The sequence below is a fragment of the Benincasa hispida genome, chromosome 12 (assembly GCF_009727055.1).
Source record: "Benincasa hispida cultivar B227 chromosome 12, ASM972705v1, whole genome shotgun sequence".
In the NCBI taxonomy this organism is placed as follows: domain Eukaryota; kingdom Viridiplantae; phylum Streptophyta; class Magnoliopsida; order Cucurbitales; family Cucurbitaceae; genus Benincasa; species Benincasa hispida.
In genome coordinates, this window is record NC_052360.1 from 30,759,772 (window position 1) to 30,783,751 (window position 23,980).

At 33.8% G+C, this 23,980-nt stretch overlaps 1 protein-coding gene across 1 annotated transcript; it reads right to left on the minus strand.

Annotated features, from left to right (window-relative positions):
• Positions 1-1,001: 1,001 nt before the first annotated feature.
• Positions 1,002-2,613, minus strand: LOC120068511 (protein SLOW GREEN 1, chloroplastic). Its single transcript, XM_039020308.1, has one exon. The coding sequence runs from the start codon at positions 2,346-2,348 to the stop codon at positions 1,329-1,331; it is 1,020 nt and encodes a 339-aa protein (XP_038876236.1). The 5' UTR covers positions 2,349-2,613; the 3' UTR covers positions 1,002-1,328.
• Positions 2,614-23,980: the final 21,367 nt, after the last annotated feature.

Sequence of the window (23,980 nt, forward strand, 5' to 3'; positions counted from 1 at the left end):
CACAATTATCTTTGATTTTCAAATATCCTATTCTCAAGGATTCCGACCCTTTTGACTTGCAAATAACTTGTTTAATCCTTATATTCTCCCCTTTCTTTTTCTTTACTTTTCTTTCGATTGAACTTTTCAGTTATACTATACCATAATATTTGCAAAAAAGTCAAGGTCTAAGATTTCATCAAATATAAAGTTTTTTCTCAATCAAAAACGAGAAAAATGGTATATCGATTTAATAGAACAAAGCAGGAAAAATGCAAAATGTTGGGGATTACAGAAGCTCCTTCAATATGCATTAATAAATACTAATGATTATAACTCATAAGACTTCAAACAGAGGCTGAGGGTCTACCCTATAATTTCTTACATATAATTTAGCCACAGATGAGTATATCAAGTTCAAATCAACCATCAGCCACCATCACTTCCTATGTACAGCTTCCAAACCAAAAGCTCAGATATCTCACAACTTCAGTGACACCCTATCTTCTTTTTCACTTTTTTTCCAATAAAGTCCATGTCCACTCGGAAGCTCAAATTTTTGAGACAATAAAGAGTTAATAAAGCATAAAATCGATATTTTTTAGTCATGGGTCGCGAATTACTCGGACTAAACAAGGGATGGAACTCCCGACTTAGCTAAACACCTCTAAGCTCAACCAAAAATTCATCAACGTGATGCTGAGCCTGGTTCACTTAAGACAACGAGCTTTAACCAACAGAGCACCCAAGGATTGTATCCGTTAACCAAGGATGATTTTCGTCTTTCAATTGTCTGAGTGAAAATTGATCTATAAATCGAATTGCTCATGGAACCTTCTTTCTCAAATCATCCATTGGACCAACCAGCAATGGAACTGGTTGTTTTTTTTCCTTAATACAATAACCACGTTCACTGAGAGTAAAAAAATGAAGGAATACAATGCATACAAAAAAAAAACCAAGCCCACAAAAAAATCAAAGGAACTCCACTAAAGAAAATGGGACCAATCAAACAAGAAGTATAAGAACAATAGTAGCAATACGAACGTATTATTATGGATATTATTAATTGATTTGAAGTGCATAGTTCAAATTACAACATAATGAAACTATTAAGCGCCTTTCTCCATTTACTTAACTTTCCCACTAATTTAAGTAGTCTATCTAATATCATCAAAACAAATGCATATGAGCAAAATTTATGCTTAAAGATTGCATCCTGCAAATGAACTAAATGCAGATGGCAGATCAAACTAAGATTAAGAAGATAACAAAACTCAGCAAAACTTTAAAGTTGCTTACTCATCTTCTATTTTCCAAAGAGCCCTCTTTATCCGATGAATCAAACTTTAGTTTTCATCTGATCCAAAGATTTTCATCCTTGATAATGGAGTTCTTAGGTACCCATCAACCTCAAATTTCTTTGGTGAGAGCTCCCTGTATTTGGCGAATTGCTGTTTGGCCTCCATGTTCTTATCAAGTAAGCTGTAAATCATTCCCTGACAGAAGTAAGGCCTAAAGTCACTTGGATCCTCCTTCACCAATTCTTTGTAACTCTTCAAGGCTTCTTCTACATTCTTCTGCAAGAACTGTATTTGAGCCATTATCAACTTAACATCCCTGGCTTCTTTTACTTTGTTTTCATTCTCAGCAATTTTTAAAGCCTCTTCTAATCGCCGAAGCACAGCCTCTCCTTCCCCACAACGATCCATTAACAATGCGTTTTCAAACAATGCTTCAAAAGACAATGGATTCACAGCCAAAATCTCTTCAAAAACTTCTCGTGCATTTTCCGTTTTACCCATTTCCCCAAGCAACCTGGCCATCAGAAATTTCCACTCGGTCACCGACGGTTGAGCAGATACCAATTGCTTCAAAATTTTCAGTGCTTCTTCATCCTCACCATTCTCAAGTTTTTGCTGCAGGAGCGATTTGAGCGCCTCGATAGCTTCAGAATTCGATTCGAGAAAGTCATTCAACGGCGAGGATTGTTTCCCCTCCTGATCCGAATCCTCAGCAATCCGCTGATCTTCCTCCATTCTTGAAGCTTCCTCAGCTACCGCCGCTGGAGATTCAGCTCTGGCAGGCAAATGCGAGAATTTCCCAACCATGGTGGCCGCAGCACCGATGAGAATCGCAGCTCTGGCGTAGTTGCGGAGGCATTGAACAACAGGGTGATTCCTGGAAACGGGAACAGAGGAAGCCCTAACCCTAAAAGGATGCACAGAAACAGAATTGCGGGAAAGGGGAGCAGCAAAACGAAGATTATTCGGGAGTGAGACCATTTTAGATTTAGATGCATTGAAATTGAAAATGGATGAAAGAGATGAAGAAGTAGGTGAAGATATGGATGCAAATGTTGAGCTCATGGCTATGGCGAAGAAGGAAGAAAATGTGTTTATGGATGGTCGGAGGGTTTTGGAGGTTGAGTTTGGCACACGGTAATTTCAAGAACATGTAAAGAGTACAGTTTTGGAATGGGACAGAAAGAAGCTTCCGAAGCCTGTTCTGCAAGTTATCCAAACCTACCTACCTCCGGCGCCGGCGCCGTTCGGATTCCGACTATCGGAACTTCGTTTTGTTATCTGCTTGCTAGGGCTAGTTCCACTTGGTCTAATAAAAGAGCGTGCAAGAAATTACTTTTGTACGATTACAGTTTTTATTTATGTATTTATTTATCAGGGTGAGGTGGAGAAATCCAAACCCTAATCTCGAAAGCGATTTACTCAAAATAATAATAATAATAATAAATTTAAGGAGTTGTTTAGAGTTTTGAATTGAGATAGGATGTCTGAAATTGTTGTAGAGTTCATATGCTTAGGAGTGAAAGTTATTTTATCTAAGTTCATATGTCTGTGTTTGGGATGCATAATTAAGTTCATATGTTTAAATATCTACAGTTTTTTTGAACTCTAAATAATATGCTTTTCTGATTACTATTTTTGTTTTATACTTTTTTATTTAATAATTCTACACATCCTTATTTGAATAAAATATGGATGACAATTTTTTTCTTTTAAGTTTTAAAACCAACCTTTCTTTCTTTCTTTCAATTAACCCATTATATTTCTTATAGAAATATGGTTAAATAAAATGAGAAACTAAGTGAAATCAAAACTTTTGATTCTATCTCATTTTTTTGCATGAATTTCATTATCATTTTTTTTTCTTCTTCCTATTGTTGCTGTATATTTTTACTATGTCATGAATTTTTTTTAATTAAATCTCCCACGTCATCATAATAGCTAATGGAATATCATCACATTTTTTCAACAGTTTCACTTTCATTTCCTCTAAATTTGGTGGTCATCAGAGAACAAATATTTTTTTTTCACTAATTCTTGCTAAAAAATGTTCCAAGAATTTTTTTTTTTTCATTTTATGTTTTTTTTTATTCTATGTTACATACTTTTCAACTACATACATATTTTTCGTCTAAATATTCTTAACATTCATTTGATATGTGAATTCATTACGTACAAATATTGCACTTAATGTGAACAAAATAATATTTTTTATATAATCACCAACCTTACGACATACTTTATTAGTCATCAGTCTTATAATAGTCGAAAGTGGTTGTCGTTGTCAAAGTTGATTATCAAAGATAATTTTTGCTGGAGTTTGTAGTCAGAGGTGGTTGTCAAAGCTTGAAATTGATCACATGAATGTGTATTGGAGTTGGTTGTCAAAGTTTGTCACTGGAGGTGGTTTTCGAATCTCGGAGTTGGTCGAGCGAAAGTGGTCGTCGAAATTGATCATCAAAGATGATTTTTGCTAGAGATTGTAGTCGAAGGTGATGGTCGGAGCCCAAAGTTAGTCGCATGAAGGTAGTATTAGAGTTGGTTGTTGGAGTTTATCGTCGAAGGTAATTATTGAAGCCTCAAGTTGGTCGTCGGAGTTGCTCGCTCAGGTGATTTTCATCGAAGTTTGTAATCAGAAGTGGTTCAACCTACAAAGGTGGTTGTCGAAGCTAGTCATCAGAGTTTGTTGTTGGAGCCAATTGGTTATCGGAGTTGATAGCACAAAGGTAGTCTTCGGAGTCGAGTCACCGGAGGTGGTTGTCGGAGGTCAAAATTGGTTGTCAAAGTTAGTAGTGCAAAGGTTTTCGGAGCTCGGAGTTGGTCATCGAAGCTGTAATCGAAGGTGGTTGTCGGAGTTCGAATTTCGTTGCTGGAATTGTCATCTGAGGTGATTGTAGGAGCTCAGAGTTATTATCAGAGGTGACTGTTGGAGCCCGAAGTTAGTTCTTGGAGTGTGATAGTGGCTGATGGGTGGAACCATCGAAAACAATGGGAAGAAGGAAGAGTTGGAGTAAGTTGGTAAAATATACCAACTCAACTTCACCAACATTTAAAGTTGGTGGGTCAAACAATGAATTGGTATATTAAACCAACTCAACTCATGTTGATGAGTCGAACACCTCCTAAGAGTCAAAAGTTGACGAAAATATGAAGGTTTTAATTTTGCGAAAATTAATGTCAATTTCTATTGAAATTTTTGGAAAATTATAAAAAAAAAAAAAGTAAAATGTAAATTAAAAATAATAAATAAAACAATTTATGATTTTTTCCATTATTTATAGTATGTATAAATTAGTGATATTTTGTTTTTTTTAAAAAAAAAATTCAACTATACAATGAAAATATCGATCCATTCTTCATGTCGATATTGAACCCCGTGCAATATATATATATATATATATATATATATATATATTGACATGTCGACGAAAATTTAATACTATAAATACAAGTATAGTTGAAACATGCTCATTTTGATACAATTTTTAATCTCAATTTATTATTAATGTTATTATCAATTTTATGTTTATTAAATTTCTAAACTTTTGAAAAATGTCTATAGATTCCATATTCTTTTAATTCCTGTGTGCTTATAAAATTGAAATGTTAGAGTTTATTAACATAAATTTTAATTTTATATCTAATATATCAACTATCACTCCATTTTTTAAAAAATAAATTGAATATACCATAAATCTATTATGTTAAGAGATTTATTTGACATAAAATTTAAAATTTAATAATTTATTGGACACTTCTAAAAATAAATATGAACCGGAAAGTTCAGAACTCCATGTAGATCAGCTTTGATTAAGGAAGGGGATTTACTGTTGGTCACAGGTTCTATAAAGAGCACTATATGTATTATTCACTTTGAAAAATGTGAAAAATATACAGAAAACCCACTATACAGTTCTTTCTTTCTCCTTGAGATCTAAATACCCTTAATCTACACTAATTTTTTGGAGGGGATTAATAATGATCATTATACAAAACAAATCAAATTCCTAACCCTCTAAACACAGCATTCTGAGCAGAACTTAGAGGTGTCTCTTAAATATGGAGCTCCAAATTCACCACAGAACAATCAATCCAACAACACTCACCATCAAGAAAAACAGTTCAAGCATGAGGAGGGGCAACCTCATTCTCTCTTCTTCTTTAGGAGAACGGTGCAAGTCCGGCAAGACACGAAGGATCGAGCAGGTCCTGAACTTCCCGGTAAGATATCGAGCAGGGTTTCAATTTCTACTCCTTGGCTTTCAACATAGAATGCCTGAATTGTTCCCATCAGCAATATAGATTAGAGAAAAGAAAAAACCAGAAGTAACACTTAAGTAGTAATGTATTTGTTGTTCTTATTAGAGAGAAAGAAGAGAATTGAGAAAGTGTGTAATTTTATTCAATCACTTCTCACTATAAATACTAATGCTACATGCTAAAAATAGCTTAGTTGATAATAATTTCTACTATTAACTCCACAAAAATAGAACTAACTCCAAATATAGCACTAATAACTTTCCTAGAAAGTAGCATTTTGGATTAATTCAAAGTAACTAGAAATAGACTTGCACTTAAGTTACTAACATACTCTTAACTCAAATGCTATAAATACCTAGTTTGCTCCTAAAAGTTTGAAAACGACCAACCACTAAAAGGCTTAGTGAAGATATCTGCTATTTGCTCCTCTAATTGCAATGAACTGCACTTCTCCTTTCTTTTGCATCTCTTTCAAAAACATAATATTTTATCTTAAAGTGCTTGATTCTTCCATGAAAACTGGATTCAAAGAAATAGCTAATGTGGCTTGATTATCCACGAACGCCTTCACACCCTATTCTTGCTTTAAATGAAAGTCATGCATTAACTTCTTCAACCAAATAGCTTGGTTTACTATTGCAATAGTTGCAATGAACTCCACTTCTACAGTTGATTGAGCCATTATGTCTTACTTTTTTTAACACCATGAGAAACACCCAGAGCCAACAATGAAACAATACCCAAAAGTGCTCTTCATATCATCTAATGACTCAACCCAATCACTATCTGAGTAACCCTGCAACTCAAAACTCTCAACTTTGTTAAATTTGATCCCAAAAGACAACGTGCCTTTCAGATATCTTAGAACTCTTTTTGCAACAATCAGGTGATTCTTACTTGGACAATGAAGAAATCTAGATAAGACACTTACAGTGTATAATATGTCAGGCTTAGTGGATGTGAGATACATGACGCATCCAACTAGACTACTATACACATTCTTATCTACAGGTTCTTCTCCATCAGTCTTTTGCAACTTCTCCTTTTGAATCATTGGAGTATTCACACTTTTTCACTCCTCTATATTAAATCTCTTCAATATCTCTCTCATGTATGTTGGGACTGATGCCCTAAACTCTCATTGGGTCCTGTAGTTTGTAAATATTATATTGAACAAATGCTTGTGATGTAATAATATATGATATTTTCTTCACTGTTGTCTATGAAACATTGGATGTTTTAATTGCTTTACTACAAACCAATAAACTAAGATCTCTGGTTGTCGTTGTAACTTAAACATGTATGTGGAGACATACAGGTGGATCATGCCTTAAGTGATAACCAAAATGGTTTGTAGTATATGGATATATGAGGGAAACCTTATTTTGGTAACACTACAGATGCAACCCGCTTTATAGAATAGTTACAAGTATTGTGACTTGCTACAAATGATCTGATCCTGATCATTCATGTGGAGACATGCGAGCGAGGGTGAAGAAGTTTGTATAAGACCGGACCACGAAGTGTTAAAGTCTTGTTATATAACGTCATTCATGACAGATACTTCACTTCACTAGGATGACCATAGGTAGCATGACCTTAATCTTGAGTGAGTTGGGAACTCATGTCTTTGAGGGCAGTTCTTTGATTTGCATGGGTGCGAGTGGCCGATTGTCGACTCAAACCTACCACTTTGGGGATCCATCTAATTTGAGAGTTGGGAACTCAGCTACACAAGATGAAATTCACTCCTTCCTCGAAGCAGGGGTAAGTAGATAGATTGCTCCCTTAAGAGCTGATTTCGGGCTTGAACGATGTGGCGCCACACACCTTCCATGGCTCGAGAGGTATCCACACATAGTAGGACTATATTGTATTGTTCCTTAGAGGGATCAATGGTATTTAAGAAGTTAGATGTAACTATAGGGGCAAAACGGTAAATTGGCTCAACTATACTTAGGGGCATATGTGAAGGGTTATCATACTGTTGATTGGTCATATCCGATGGACACATAAATATATTTGTGGTGAGAAGAGTGCAGCTGTCGATCTTTAGTGGAATGCCTGGCAGTTAACGGATGGTGGATCTCGTGGCTAAAGAGTTTAGTTAGTTATTCATGTACCGTTGGAGCTTCGAGCCATAGGTCCATAAGGTCCCCTTGCTAGCTTAATGAATTCAAGTTAAGAATTAATTTTTGGGTCAGTTTGAAGTGTTCAGATTGACAAGAGGGAGTTCGATTATATATGATATGATTAAACTGGTCAATTATATATGATATAGTTAACATGATGTATGAGATACATTAATTGGAGGAAAATGATATAAATATGATTTATATCTAGTGGAGGAGAAAAGGACTATGGTTTATATGTTACATATGATGTGATATTAAACTATAGGTTATAAATATAATATGATTATATTTATTTCTTATTAAAACATTATAAGATAATTGTTGGCGGTTTTTCTCCATAACCGAATGAGATAGTGGGAGGTTGCAATCAGTTTTCATAACTGAAGAATAAAATGTAGTTTTCATTTTGCAAAGAAATCGGATAATCGCTACACGAATTAGCACATTGTGCATTTCCTAGCAAACGAGAGCATACACGATAGCTCAAAGTTTACTAAACGATCATGTACATGTGCGGATTATCTAAATGATCGCATAGTCTTTTCTAAACGATTGCGTGCCCGAGTGATTTTACTAAACGATCAAACACCCGTCTACGCAATAGAAACCATATATCTTCCACTTGCTTGGTCGTGGTAAACGACCGTTGTTTCCTCCTTCCCTCTACCGAATCTAGTAGAGCCTATACCTTCTGAATTCTCACTCTGAGGTTTCTGAGTGGTTGTGTCCTTCTTGCTGCCCTGTTCGTGAGAAGATCGTTCGGTGGTAGACGACAGCGAGATTTGGTGGACGATAGCCTTCGTGAGCGCAGCAACTGCGTGAGTTTCCGATTCCTGACGAGAGTGAGAGTTCAAGGGAAGAAAGGTTCTTTGACTGGTATGTCTCTCGTTCCTTTGCATTTAAGTTTTGTTCTAAGCATGTCGTAATTTGTTGTTAAATGCATAACTTGTATGTTTGTTTGTGAATGCGGTATTTCTGTCACAATGAATTTGGAACGATCTTGCTTCTGCTCAGAGGTACTATTTGATAAGAATTTCTTCAATGTACTTCTTTTGACAAAGGAACACTTGATTTTTGTCCTTGTTGAATCTTTATAACTAGGAAATAATGCATTAGATCCAAATCAATCATCTTAAATACTTTTATCATTTCTTGTTTGAACACCTCTAGCAAGTCATCTACATAAAAAGATAGAATCACAATATCAATACCTGATTTTTCACATAGACTGTAGATTCACCCAAACTCTTTACAAAATTCAAGTTCATCAAGTGTTTATCCATCTTCAACCCATAAAGGACCTTCATCAACAAATAAACCTTCTGCTCTTGCCTTGGTGTGATGAACCCATCTGGTCGCTCAACGTAGATTTCTTCTTCTAGCACCCCATTCAGGAATGTTGACTTCACATCCAGTTGATATACCTTCCATCCATGATGGGTTGACACAGCCAGTAGTAATCTGATTGTGTCAATCCTTGCAACAGGTGTAAAATTCTTAAAGAAATCAACTCCCCAGATTTTTGCATACCCTTTCACCAATAATCTGACTTTGAACTTATTCACAGGGCCATCAGGATTCAATTTGATTTTGAAAAACCATTTGACCCTAATCACTTTCCTATTTGCAGGCCTTTTCACCAGCTCTCATGTCTCGTTCTTCTCTACCATTCTCAGTTCCTGCTTCATGGTCTCCATCCACTTTTGATCTCGTTTAGCTTCTTCATACCCTGTAGTCTCCAACACATGCAACTATACTACTTCTCTTATACACTCCATTCAATAGTCTAATCTCTCTAACTGGTGCATCATCAACCAATTCATCAGGATTTAGAGAGATTTCTTGTTGCTTCACCTCCACTTCTTCTGTCCAATCTCATTCCTCATCCTTCAAAAACTGAACATCCCTACTAACCACCATCTTCTTTGTGTGAGGATGATAGATCTTGTTAAAGGAACTCTTAACGAAGAGAATCCATGAGCGCATTCGAATCTATCCGATTTTATCATGACCGAAATACAACATACATATTCTAACAGATAGTTATGCAAATTAACACTAATTAACGACATGCTTCGAAAAATAAAAACACAAGGGAAAGAGTTCTCATACCAGTTGAAGACTCTCTTCAACCGTCAAACTCAAAGTAGCGGAAGAACCTTTACACGAACTATCGCCCAGCAAATCAGTCGGCTGCAATAGCACGATCGTCTACACGAAGGACAACAACTCGAACAAGCACAAACAAGTAAACAACAGGGATGACACCACCAGTTGGAGCCCTTGGTATTCTCGGAGTGAGAATTCAAAGTATGGTCTTTGGTGAATTTGGTAGAGGTAGGAGAAAAGACAGATCGTGTAGACGATAAGTAAGTAGGAGAGAAAGAGCTATCGTATAGCAGGTATAGCAGGGATGCTTATCGTTTAGATGAGGCTACACGATCGTGTAGGTTTTACTAAGCAATCGTTTAATAAAAGGTAGACGATCGTTTAGAAAACACGACACGCTATGCGATCGTTTAGGAAAGCTAAGCAATCGTTTAGGACAAGCGTGCGATCGTTAAAGGTGCTGGTGTGCGATCGTTTAGATAATGAGCTACTATCGTATAGGCTCTCAAGCTAGCGATCGTTACGTTTTCAACATCGATTGCGAATTTTCGAACTCTTTGCCAAAATGAGACCAATTTTCATTTTATTCTTCGGTTACAATAACCGAATGCGGCTGCTCCTACTAACGCAACGATTGAGAGAATAATACGACCAATTACTCATAATTAACCAATTTAATAGTTAATGAATATAATCATATTATATTCTTACCCTATAGTTTGATATCACATATCTACTATAGTAATTCCTCCTTCACTGATATAAATCGTATTTATATCTAAATTTCCTCCAAAATAATGTATCTCATACATTTAGCCAATTATATCATATATAATTAACCAGTTCAATTATATCATAATAATCGAAACTCCCTCTTGTCAATTTGAACATTTCAAACTGACCCAATTGATTCTCGACTTTATCCAAGCAACCCAGGGGACCTAATGAACCTGTGGCTCGAAGCTCCAATGGTACGTGAATAGTTGACTAAACTCTTTAGCCCACGAAATCTACCATCTATTAACTGCTAGGCATTCCACTAAAGATCCAATAGTTTGAACTCCTTTCTTACTACAGATAATTTCTGTATCCATCGAATATAAACCAATTATGAGTACGATATCCCTTCACAGATGCCCGTGAGTACAGCTAGGCCAATTTACTGTTTTGCGCCTGTAGTTACATCTCACTCCTTAAGTACCATTGATTCCTTTAATGAACAATACAACATAGTCCAACTATGTGTGAAACACCTCTCGGGCCAAGAGAAGATGTTGTGGCGCCACATCATCAAGCCTTAGAATCAACCTTTAAGAGAGCTATCTATTTACTTGCCCCTACCTTGGGGAAGGAGTGAATTCCATCTTGTGTAATTGAGTTCTCAACTCCCAAATCAGACGAATCCCCAAAATGGTAGGTCTGAATCGGCGACCTGGCCACTCGCAACCATACAAATCAAAGGACCACCCTCAATGGCAGGAGTTTCCAACTCACTCAGATTTGAGGTCATGTTACCTATGGATATCCTGGTGAAGTGAAGTCTCTATTATGAATGGTGTTATTTAACGAGACGTTAACACTTCGTGGTCAGGTCTTATACAAACTCTTTATATAGGACGCCCCCGCTCACATGTCCTCTACACGCATGATCAGGATCAGACCATCTGTGACAAGTCACAACACTTGTGACCATTCCACAAAGCGAGCCGTATCCGTAGCGTTACTAGGATAAGGTTTCCCTCCTATATCTATATACTACATACTATTTTGGTTATCACTCAAGACATGATCCACTTGATGTCACCACATACATGCTTAAGTTACATACAGATAACCAGGGATTTTATGTTTATTGGTTTGTGGTAAAGCAAATAAAATATACAACTGAGTAAAATCAAGATGTGAAGTAAATATCATATATTATACAACACAAGCGCTCATACAAACAGTTTACAAACTACAGCACACGAAACTTTAGGGCATCAACCCCCACACTTGTAGGCTTTGGACACCATGCTATAGCCTATAAAGATTCCTGGTTCTACTTTTTTACTCAAATTGTCTCTCTTCATATGTGGAATATGAGAAAAGCACAAACAACCAAACACCTTCAAATTTTCCAATCTTGGTTTAGTATTAAACCAAGCTTCGTAAGGTGTCTTCTTCTCTAATGCCTTTGCCGATAGTCTATTCAATAGAAAGAATGATGTGTTAGTTACTTTACTGCAGAACTCTTTTGACAAGTTCTTTCTCATGCAACATGTATTTTGTCATCTTCATAATACTCCTGTTCTTCCTTTCACTTACTCCATTTTGTTGTGGGGTATATGGAGTTATAAGTTGATGCTCTATCCCAACTTCTTCACATAAGAAAGTGAAACTTTGTGATGTGTATTCAGTCCCATTATCAAACCACACTGCTTGAATTTTATAGTCACTTCGATTCTTAACCTATCTTTTATACTTCAGATACTTCATATTTTTGTTTCATGAAGTAAATCCAATACATTCTAGTATAATCATCAATAAATATAATGAACCTACTACCAGTTAGTGAGAAAGTTGGTTGAGGTCCACACAAATCAGTGTGGATAAATTGCAACTTCTCATTTGTTTTCCACATTGACCTCTTGAATGGCAACCTTGTTTGCTTTCATGTTAAACAAGCTCTGTAGTTTATCTTCAGCTCCTCCAAAACTGGTACTCCAATTATCATCTCATTCTTTTGCAAATACTGCAATCCCTTTTGATGAAAATGCTCTAGCCTCTTGTGCCATAACTTAGTGTCATTTACTTAACACTTGAAAGCTATTTGCTCATTCTCGAATGGATCCAATGAGAAGCTCTTGTGCTACATCTTTATGTTGAACAGCTCGTTTCCACTAGAGTCGAAAATGAGGCATTTCCCATTTTCAAATAACAATTTAAATCCCTTTTCTACTAGTTGCCCGACATTTAACAGGTTTTGATTAATCTGAGAAACAAGCAACACTTCAGTAATCAACTTGGTTCCTCTATAACTCTTTATTGACACCGTGTCCCTCCCCTTCACTTCTAGATATTCACTATTCCCAATCTTCATCTTTGACTTCAATGACTTGTCAAAGTCCTTGAATAACTCCTTGTCACTTGTCATGTGATTGGTACTAATGTGAATTCAACCACTGAACCATTGTATGTACCTAAAGGACCAATTATAAGAAGCATGGTAAAGAAGATTCAAGAGGCATTCACACTACAACTTCAAAAACTAGAAAATTCACAAGAATCGACAAATAATTTTGAGACCAAAGTTTTATATAATGTTAGTTCAATGAGTTAAGAAGAGAATGGCATGAAGATGGCACAGGAAAAGTCCTATAGTTTGGAAGATGATACTGTGGTAAAAAAGGTGTGCAGATTTTGTGAAGAAAATGTTGTCAAGTATGCACTACATGGAGAAATGTGATATCAAACCTTGTCAAACGTGCACATCTACTTTGCCGCCTTCTAGAGAATATATTTAAGGTAATTTAAAGACTTTCTACATTTCTAGTTTTTCATTTTGACTTATAATTTAGTATGCAATTAAGTTTCAAGTTTTTAGGTGTTATTTTCTACAATTTGCAATTAATTGTATTTGAATGACTTTTGAGTTTCTTGGTCTATCTACGACCATTTGGCCTATAAAATGGCTTCTAATGCTCTTCAAAACTCAGATTATCCATGGTAAAAAAGCTTGTACTTATTCAACCCTTTGGTGTTGTCTTTTTCTTTGAAATCTTACTTTAGATTTGATGTTTAAATCAATTAATTGGATTAGTTTTGATCAAGCTAATTTTGGAGTGAGTTATCTTAAGATCTAGGAGTGACCATCATAGATTCTAAGTTCGATGTAAGTTAGCTTTCTTTGTGAGTATTTGCAAGGATCCTAGAAAGACCTCTAGCTTTGCATCCAACAAGAATTACGAGCGCTTATCATTTGGTATCAAAGAATTTGTTCATCGTTCTTGGCCAACTTTAGAGGTGTTATCTTTACTTTATTTTAATTTATTTTTATTTCAATTTTTTCCTTCAAAGCAATTGCTTACATCTTGTACTACAAGACATACTACAACTTGTCTTGAAAACTTCTTCAAATCAGCTTTTGGGTCATAAAAAAAAAAAAAAAAAAAAATCAAAGATCCAAGGCACATGAAAGTTTCTTGTCATTCATTTGGAAAAAAGAAAAAAAAATCCATATTTTTTTAAGCCTAATTTTAATTACTCTAGTCTTAGTTTATAAGAGTTGATTATTTTGAATTGGTTTTTTTTTTAATCAAACTTTTAGTGAGATTCCACCAAAAATATAAGCAAACCCTTACATCTTTGACCTAGTACCAAAAGCCTACCCTTGAGTGATAAACACGAGTGTTCTTGAGTGAAATTGGTGAGAAGTGTGATGAGGTTATTTTATTACTAACTTTAAAATATCACAGGGTGAAGGAGTACTACAAGTACAAGATACTAAAATGACTATTCTTCGAGCTATTCAAGGCATGATGGAAATGATGAGGGAAGATAGGTAAGAAAGGAGGACACAACAACAAAGAGTCTTACAAGAAGATGAGAGAGTATCTGACTTAGAACAAGAAAGACAAATTAGAGGAAGAGGAAACGTGAGAAGAAGAGGAAGAAATAATATGCACCCTAGACAAGGAGAAAGAATCCATAAAGATAGAGATAGTGGAGTCAAGTTCAAAATTCCACCATTTTGTGGAACGTCGGATGCGGAGGCATACTTGGAATGGGAAAAGAAGATAGAACATGTGTCTGATTACAACACATTTAGTGGGAATAAGAAGATGACATTTGTCATTGTCGAATTCACTAACCATGCAGGAAATTGGTATCAACATCTCAAATCCGAGAGAAGGAGGAAAGAAGAGGATCGAATTGAAACTTGAGAAGAATTTAAAGAAGCCATGAGAAAGAGGTATGTTTCAAAACATTATGAAAGAGATTTAAGAACTAAATTGAAAGTTTTGAGGCAGGGAATAAAAAGTATAGGTGAATATTATCAAGAGTTGGAAACTTTGATGGAAAGAGCAAATATTCGAGAGGAAGAAGAAGACACCAAGTCTAGATTCCTTGGAGGTTTAAATAGAGAAATTGCTCATCTCGTTGATAGATATCCACAACTATACTTGGAAGATATGTATCATTATGAAATTAAAATTGAAGAACAATTGAGAGAAGAAAAGGAACATTCCAAGAGGTATAATTCTAAAGCTAATACCTTTTCAAATTCTAATATTTGAAACAAGGATGGTTTTGTGAATAGGGGTGAAGCAAAAGGGAAGTTTATAGCTCCTAAAAGAGTGGAAGCCAAGAGCACCTATGCTAAAAAGAATGAAGCTTCAAAGGAGGAAAGAGAGAAATATAATTCTATTCAATGTTGAAAGTGCAAAGGATTTGGACACATGAGCAAAGATTGTGTCAATAGAAAAGTCATGGTCATAAAAAATGGAATTATTGATTTGGAAGATGAATGTGATGAACAAGCTGGCCAACTCGAGGAAGAATCCAAAGCCTCTGATGATGAGTACATTGAAGAAGGTAACTCCATATCCTTAGTTTCAAAAAGAGTACTTAATGTGTAGATCAAAGAGGAGAAAGTTGAAGATCAAAAGGAGAACTTGTTTCACACAAGGTGCTTGATTGAAGGAACCCCATGTAGCTTGGTGATTGATAGTGGAAATTGCACAAATGTAGTAAGTAGTTTTCTTGTAAGAAGACTCTAACTCACTACTCGTCCACATCCAAAATCATATAAACTTCAATGGTTAACAAACAAAGGGGAATTGAAGGTAAACTCCCCAGTTCTTATTTCTTTTATTTTGGGAAGATATAAGGATGAGGTTCTTTGCGACGTAGTACCTATGCATGCAAGTGATATGTTATTAGGCCGACCTTGGCAATATGATAGAGAAGTCACATATGATGGTTTGTTGAACAAGTATACATTTACTTTGAATGGGAAGAAGTTTACTTTGCTTCCATTATCTCTATATGAAGTATAATGCGATCAAGTGAAATTAGAAAAGAAAAGAAAAGAATTTGAGGATCAAGAGAGAAGAGAAGAAAGTAAGTTAAAAAAGAAGAGAAAAAGAGAGAGAGAGAGAGAGAGAGAGAGAGAGAGAGAGAGAGAGAGAAAAGTGAGAGGTAAAAGGTGAGTGAAAACCAAGAGAGAAAAAAATGATTTTGAGGGGGCAAAAAAAAAAAAAGAGTATGAGTTTGGTTATAAGAAAGGGGGAAAAGAGGAATATTTTTTCATTCGAAGCACCAAACTTTGTACTTATGTGCAAAGGAATATGTTTAGTAACTGAACCTAATTCTAATGATGGTTTGTCTCGTGCTTTTAAATCTCTTTTGCAGGAATTTAATGACAGGTTTCGAAATAAAGATGCACCTACGGGTCTACCTTCTTTAAGAGGAATTGAGCACAAAATTGACTTCATACCCGAGGCAACTCTTCCAAATATGGCGGCCTACAGAACCAACCCAATCGAAACCAAGGAAATTCAAAGGCAAATGGAATAACTCATGGATAAAGGTTATGTTCAAGAAAGTATGAGTCTTTGTTCCGTTCCAGTCATTTTAATACCTAAGACAGATGGAACATGGAGGATGTGTGTTGATTTTCGAGCCATCAACAAAATAACGATAAAGTATCGACTATTGGGGTTGATGCCCTAAATATCATAGGGTTCTATAGTTTGTAAATGTATTGAACAAACTTATTGTTTATTTAATAAAATATATGATATTTTATTCATATTTTAGTTGCATTAACCACAAACCAATAAACTAACATCCAAGATTATCTTGTAACTTAAACATATATGTAGAGACATACGGGTGGATCATGTTTAAGTGATAACCTAAATGGTCTGTAGTAGATGGATAAGATTGAGTACCTTATCTTGATGACACTACGAGTATGGCCCGTTTTGTAGATGTTACAATTATTGTAAAGTATTATAAATGATCTAATCCTGATCATTCATGTATAGACATATGAATGGGGATATTCTATACAAAGGAGTTTGTATAAGACCGGTCAAAAATTGCAAAATCCGATCCAATTTACAAGTTATTGAAATTTGTTTTTCTCGCCAAGCCGAATTCAGTTCTATTTCTCGATGGGGGCAAGGGAAGGGATATAACACAAAATGTTTAGTCTCATTATATAACATCGTTCATAATAGAAACTTACATTTCACCAGATGACCATAGATAACATGATTTGAATCTTGAGTGAGTTGTGAACTCCTACCTATGAGGGCGGTCCTTTGAATTGTATGGGTGAGAGTGACCAGATTGCCGACTCAATAAGCTTACCATTTCGGGGATTCATCTAATTGGGGAGTTAGGAACATAGCTATACAAGAAGAAATTTACTCCTTCCCCGAGGTAAGGGTAAGTAGATAATTTACTCCCTTAAAGGCAGATTTCGGTGTTTGAACAATGTGGCGCCACACCCTCTCCTGGCCCGAGAGGGGTTTAGTCATAGTTGGATTATGATTTATTGTTCATTAGAGGGATCAGTGGTATTTAAGGAATTAGATGTAACTACAAGGGAAAAACAATAATTTTGGCCTAGCTGTACTTATGAGCAATTTGTGAAGGGTCATCGTACTGTTGATTGGTTATATCCAACAGACACAGAAATATATTTGTAGTGCGAAGAATGCAGTTGTCGGTCTTTAGTGGAGTGCCCGATAGTTAACGGGTGGTGAATAATTTAATAAAAGAGTTTGATTAATTATTCATCTACCGTTGGAGCTTCAAGCTACAGGTCCATGAGGTCCCCTTGGTAGTTCAATAGGATTAAATGAGAATCAGTTTTTGGATTAATTTGAATTGTTCAAATTAATAGAGGAACTTAATTATATATGATATAATTAAGTTATTTTTAATTATATGTGATATAATTATTATAATGTATTTGATACATTATAGTTTTAATGAGAGGAAATAAATATTTGAATATGATTCAAATATTATTAATATGAATTGGATTCATAATTGTTAAAATTAATATAAATATGATTTATATTAAATATCATATAAGAGAAAAAAAAACTATAGATTATATTGTATATGATACAATATTAAAACTATAGATTATATGTTATATTTGATATAACATATAATTTGATATATATCATATGATAAGTTAGTTATAATATATATATATATGTGTGTATGTGTGTGTATCAAATATTATTTTTTTAATTTAAAAATGAGGGAGGGAGTTACAATTCCTTCCCCCTCTTTTCTCTCCACCCACGTAAGTGGGTGGTGGTGGTATTTTTGGCTTTAGGAAGAGAGGAGAAAGTCTCATTCTTCAAGATACACACTGTAAGAAATACATAATAGTTCTGTGAGTTTTTTGAGTTGTTGAAAAATGTTCTCAACTCTTCCTCCTCTCTATTCAAATTGATTTCTCTCGTTCCAAAATAGTCAGAGCCCACCCCTCCTAGATTCTTTACCTGAGAATACCGAGGAAACCATTCTGGTAGTGTTCGTTTACTTGATCGAGGAATTCTTGAAGAAGTCTTTAAGGTGTTCGTATACTATTCGAGGGATTCTTGAAGATCTGTCTTCAAAGGTAAGGTTTCTAAAACCTAATTTTATAGCATGCTGTAATTTATGTAAATGCATTTCTTGTTCTTTATTTACTGTAAAAACTTACATTCAATAAAAAAAAAAAAGGAGAATTGGGACGATCTTGCTTCCGCTCATGGTTCTCTCCTATCAGAGTTCCTTCAATTGACATCCTATTCCTAGATTGGATGACATGCTAGAAAAATTACATGGTGCAAACTTGTTTTCAAAAATTGATCTTAAAAGTGGTTATCATTAAATTCGAATGCATGTGGAGATGAGTGGAATACAGCTTTCAAAACAAAATTTGGTCTTTGTGAGTGCCTTGTTATGACATTTGGTCTTACTAATGCACCAAATACTTTTATGAGGCTAATGAATCATGTTTTAAAAGAATACATTGAAAAATTTGTTGTGGTATACTTTGATGATATTCTTGTTTACTTTAAAAATTTGAATGAACATATTTTCTATGTCAAGACAATTTTGCTTAAACTTAGAGAAGAAAAGCTTTATGCCAATTTTAAAAAGTGTAGTTTTTGTCTAGACTAAGTCAATTTCTTAGGATTCATGATTGGAAAGGATTGGGTGAAAGTCGATGAAGAAAAGGTCAAGGCTATTCGAGAGTGGCCAACACCCACCAATGCAACCGAGGTGAGATCTTTTCATAGTTTTGCTAGTTTTTATAGGAGGTTTATTAAGGATTTCAGTATAGCCTCACCATTTAATGAACTTTTTAAAAAGAATGTGAAATTTGAATGGAAAGAAAAGCAAGAAAATGCATTCAATGAATTAAAAGATAAACTGACTAATGCACCTTGTCTTGTTTTACCTAACTTTGACCAATCTTTTGAAATTGAATGCTGACGGTGACAAAGGTAACCTACTTTCGGTGATGCAAGTGGGATAGGGATTGGAGCTATTTTGATGTAAGAAAAGAGGTCAGTCATGTTCTTTAGTGAGAAGCTAAATGGAGCACAACTTAACTACCCCACATATGATAAGAAATTACATGCACTTGTAAGGGCTTTGCAAGTTTGGCAACATTACTTGTGGCCAAAAGAATTTGTCATCCACACGGATCATGAAAGCTTGAAGTACCTCAAAAGCCAAACAAAGTTGAACAAGAGGCATGCTAAATGGGTAGAGTTCATTGAGACATTTTCATATGTCATTCATTACAAGAATATAAGGATAATGTGGTGGCTGATGCATTATCAAGAAGTTGTTTCAAGGGCAGAATACATTAAAAATTGCATAAAAAAGCCAAAGAAAGGATTGCAAAGAATAATCAAAAGCTTGTCAATAGCAAAGGGAGAAAGAAAATGATTTTTAAACCCGTTGATTGGGTTTGGGTTCATCTATATAAAAGCAAAGGTTTCCAAATCAAATGATGTCTAACCTTCAACCAAGAGGAGATGGTCCATTTCAAGTGATAGAGCGGATCAATGGTAATGCCTACAAATTAGATCTTCGAGGTGAGTACAACGTAAGTTCTACTTTCAATGTGGCTGATTTGACTCGTTTTGATATAAGGAATGAAGACCTTGATTTGAGGACAAATCCTTTTAAAGAAAGGGGGAATGATGTGAATTCAACCATTAAATCATTGCATGTACCTAAAGGACCAATTACAAGAAGCAAGACAAAGAAGATTCAAGGGGCATTCACACTATATCTTTAAAAACCAGCAAATTCACAAGAACCGACCAATAATTTTGAGACCAAAGTTTTATATAATGTTAGTTCAATGAGTCAAGAAGAGAATGACATGAAGATGGCATGGAAAAGTCCTATAATTTGGAAGATGACACGATGGTCAAAAAAGTGTGCAGATTTTGTGAAGAAAATGTTATCAAGTGTGTACTGCATAGGGAAATGTGATGTCAAATCTTGTCAAACGTGCACATCTACTTTGTCGCTTTCTAGAGGAGATATTTAAGGAAATTTGAAGACTTTTTACATTTCTAGTTTTTCATTTTTGACTTATAATTTAGTATATAATTAAGTTTCAAGTTTCTAAGTGTTACTTTCTACATTTTGCAATTACTTATATTTGAATGAGTTTTGAGTTTCTTGGTCTATCCATGACTATTTGACCTAAAAAATGGTTGTAATGCTCTTCAAAACTCAGATTATCCATAGTAAAAAAGCTTGTGCTTATTCAACCCTTTGGTGTTGTCTTTTTCTTTCAAATCTTGCTTTACATTTGATGTTTAAATCAATTAATTGGATTAGTCTTAATCAAGCTAATTCTAGAGTGAGTTGTATTAGGATCTAAGAGTGACCATTATAGATTCTAAGTTCGATCTAAGTTAGCTTTTTTTGTGAGTGTTTGCAAGAATCCTAGAAGGACCTCTAGCTTTGCATCCTACAAGCATCGCGGGCACTTATCAAGTACAACCACTATCAACCAACCAGCTATCATATTGAGTGGCTGATGAGAAACAAGTAACCACGAAAGTGTCGATCATCTTCTTATTGTACAGCAGCATGTGCTTCTCCTTGCTATTGAGTTTCCTTATAGACCTTTCAATGTGCCCCATTAAATGACACCTTCTACACTTTACATCTGGTCTTCTCCAGCATCTAAATGCAAATGATTCTGCTTTCCATAATGCTTGCATGCACTGCCTTTATTGAAACCCACACTTCCAACATCCTTCGCAGTTTCTGAACTACTGCTGCCACCTTGCCTCATCACTATCTGAGTTTCCTTAAACAAAGTCCAACAATAAATTTAACATTTTAAGCCACGTTTATTAAACTGTAATGAAAATTGAAGTAATCGTAATGAAATTTCATTGATGAATCAATTATAATGAGCTTGAATCGCAAACATAATTGGATTGATTCTGATCTTATTTACTTAAAATTATGAATTTTATCAAATTTACTACCATTACCTCTATCTCTGAGGGTCAAGCGCTAACGGTAATAGTAAAGATGTCAAAATTGATAATTTTTCAATTGTAACAGTAACAATAATGGTAGCTGTAACGACAACGATAAATATAACGGTAACGATAGGACGTAATTCTTAGGTGCAATCAGATTGAGTACTCTTTATTCATCAATCAGATTGCGTTATTTCATTACAAATTTGGATGTGGAGCTCATGTGTCGGTACAAATGCAGAACACAAGTAAACAACGTCAAAAGTAATCAAATGGGTCCACTCTTTTTATTCCCATTGATGTATTACGTTTTTAGTGGGGTAAATGTGGCCTTATCCATTAAAATGAATGAGAGATTATTTAAATGACAAGCCTGTTAAAAATATTTATAAATAATAGCACTATCACAATCTATCTGCAATAGACCGTAATAAACTACTATATGATTTTATCATGATACAGATAGACACAGATAATAGTCTATCATGTCTATCACATATAGATGGTAGAATTTTACTATATTTATAAATATTTTAGTCAATTTTTTATATTTGAAAACAACTCAATGAATTATGATTATTTTAAAAATTTCCAAAAAGAAAGTCTGGTTAATAAATTTCAGGTTATTTCCATAAATAAAGTATTAATTAATAACTAACATACACTTAATACTACACTTTCCCTAAAAATTAGTCGAAGCCTAGTTTCCTTGTTTGTAAGTATATTAAAAAGATTTAAGTCATTTTGACAATTATTTCTGGTCGAATTTCAACCAAAAGTTATATGAAGGAATAAACGCTAGTTAAAATTTTATATTTAGATCTGTTTATCTCACAGATTTTATCTATAGATTTCAGATTGATATTTAATTTGACTTTTTAAAATTTAGGATATTATTATCCAAAAAATTTTAAACCATAATTTTTAGTGAAATTATTTCAAATGTAAAACTGTTTAAAATATTTACAAGATATAGCTAAATTTTAAAACTATCCAGGATAGATGTTGATAGACACTTATAGAAGTATCTAATTCTAAAATTTTGCTATATTTTATAAATATTTTGGTTCATTTTTCTATATTTAAAAACAATCCTAATTTTTAATATCTCCATAATTTTTATATTCGAGAGATAACGGTAAAAATATAATCTAATAAATTAATATTACTTAATTATTACTATTAATTTTAATTTATTATTAAATATATAACATAACAATATATTAAATAATGCCAAATTTAATTTATGTCTACATTAAATGTTCTCTTGCATCTAATTAAGTAATTATTTAGGCTTCATTTGGTAATTATTTGGTTTTTGTTTTTGAAAATTAAGCCTATATCATCTACGCAATGTTGAATTCTTAGCCAAATTCCAAAAACAAAAACAATCTTTTGAAAGCTACTTTTTTTTAGGTCTCAAAATTTGGTTTGGTTTTTTAAAATATTGGTGAAAAATAAATAATAAAGAAAGAAATTTGGAGGTCGAAGTAGTGTCCATAGACTTAATTTTAAAAAATAAAATGGTACAAAATTGGTAAATTAAATACATATATTTAACTACTAGTCATTGATTGTCTGGCATATTCAAACACAAATATTAATTATCCCAAACATTTAGAACTCAGACACACTTAAATCTCGGATATTTAACTTTCATACCCATGAAACAATATCTGTGATTCAAATGGACCAGTTATTAAATTTTACGTATGTATCTTTTTTTTTAGTACAATTATAGGAGATGGGGGATTCGAATCAAACTTCGCTATTCATATATTAAATGCCAGTTGAGCTATATTCATTTTTGACAACATCTATTTCTGTTTAGTTGTCTAACCTTTCAAAATTATATACGATTTTTAAAATTTTTTACATTCACAGATCCACACTAACAAAAATGAAAATTTAGGGTTCTTTTATTAAACAGAAAGTTTTAATTTATATCTAATGAGTGATTAATTTTTAAAATATTTAAATTTATCAAAGGATATTAAATACAAAATTGAAAGTTTATAAACCTATTAAACAGTTTTAAAAATTCGTAATATATATGCATTTCAATGTTTATGTTCGTATACATATAATGAAATTTATTCATACACTAAATTCTAAGTCATTTAGTACTTCCAAACAAATAAGGTATATTCTATGTTAATTAAGGTCCATTATATATACAGTGAAAAACCAATATTTTTTATCGTTAGGTTTGTTCAACTGCAATTTTATGTTTATACATGGCTTTATAAACCAAAATGTGGATGGATGGGTATTTTTGTCCTATAAATACTAACAAAATCTCCTTAAATATAGGTTTACGCATTTTTACAATGATTTTTTGTTGTACGTATTTTTAAAATGCAACCACCTAAATCTAGATATTTTTGTGCTCGACCCTCATCAAAATAATGGATTAACTTGATTCATTGGTTCACCTAAAATAACCTAAATAACTTAATCCAACCCGAGCTTATTATTAATTTTTAGAAAATATGTTTATTTTACTTATGATACAATTATATATACACTATTTATTTTAATTTAATTCATAATTTTATATTGATAATTTATTCTCCAACAACTAAAAATGATTTTTTTACATTTTTAAAAGAAAAATGTTATAATCTAAATTGAAATTGAGTTGTTAATCTTAATTTGATATATA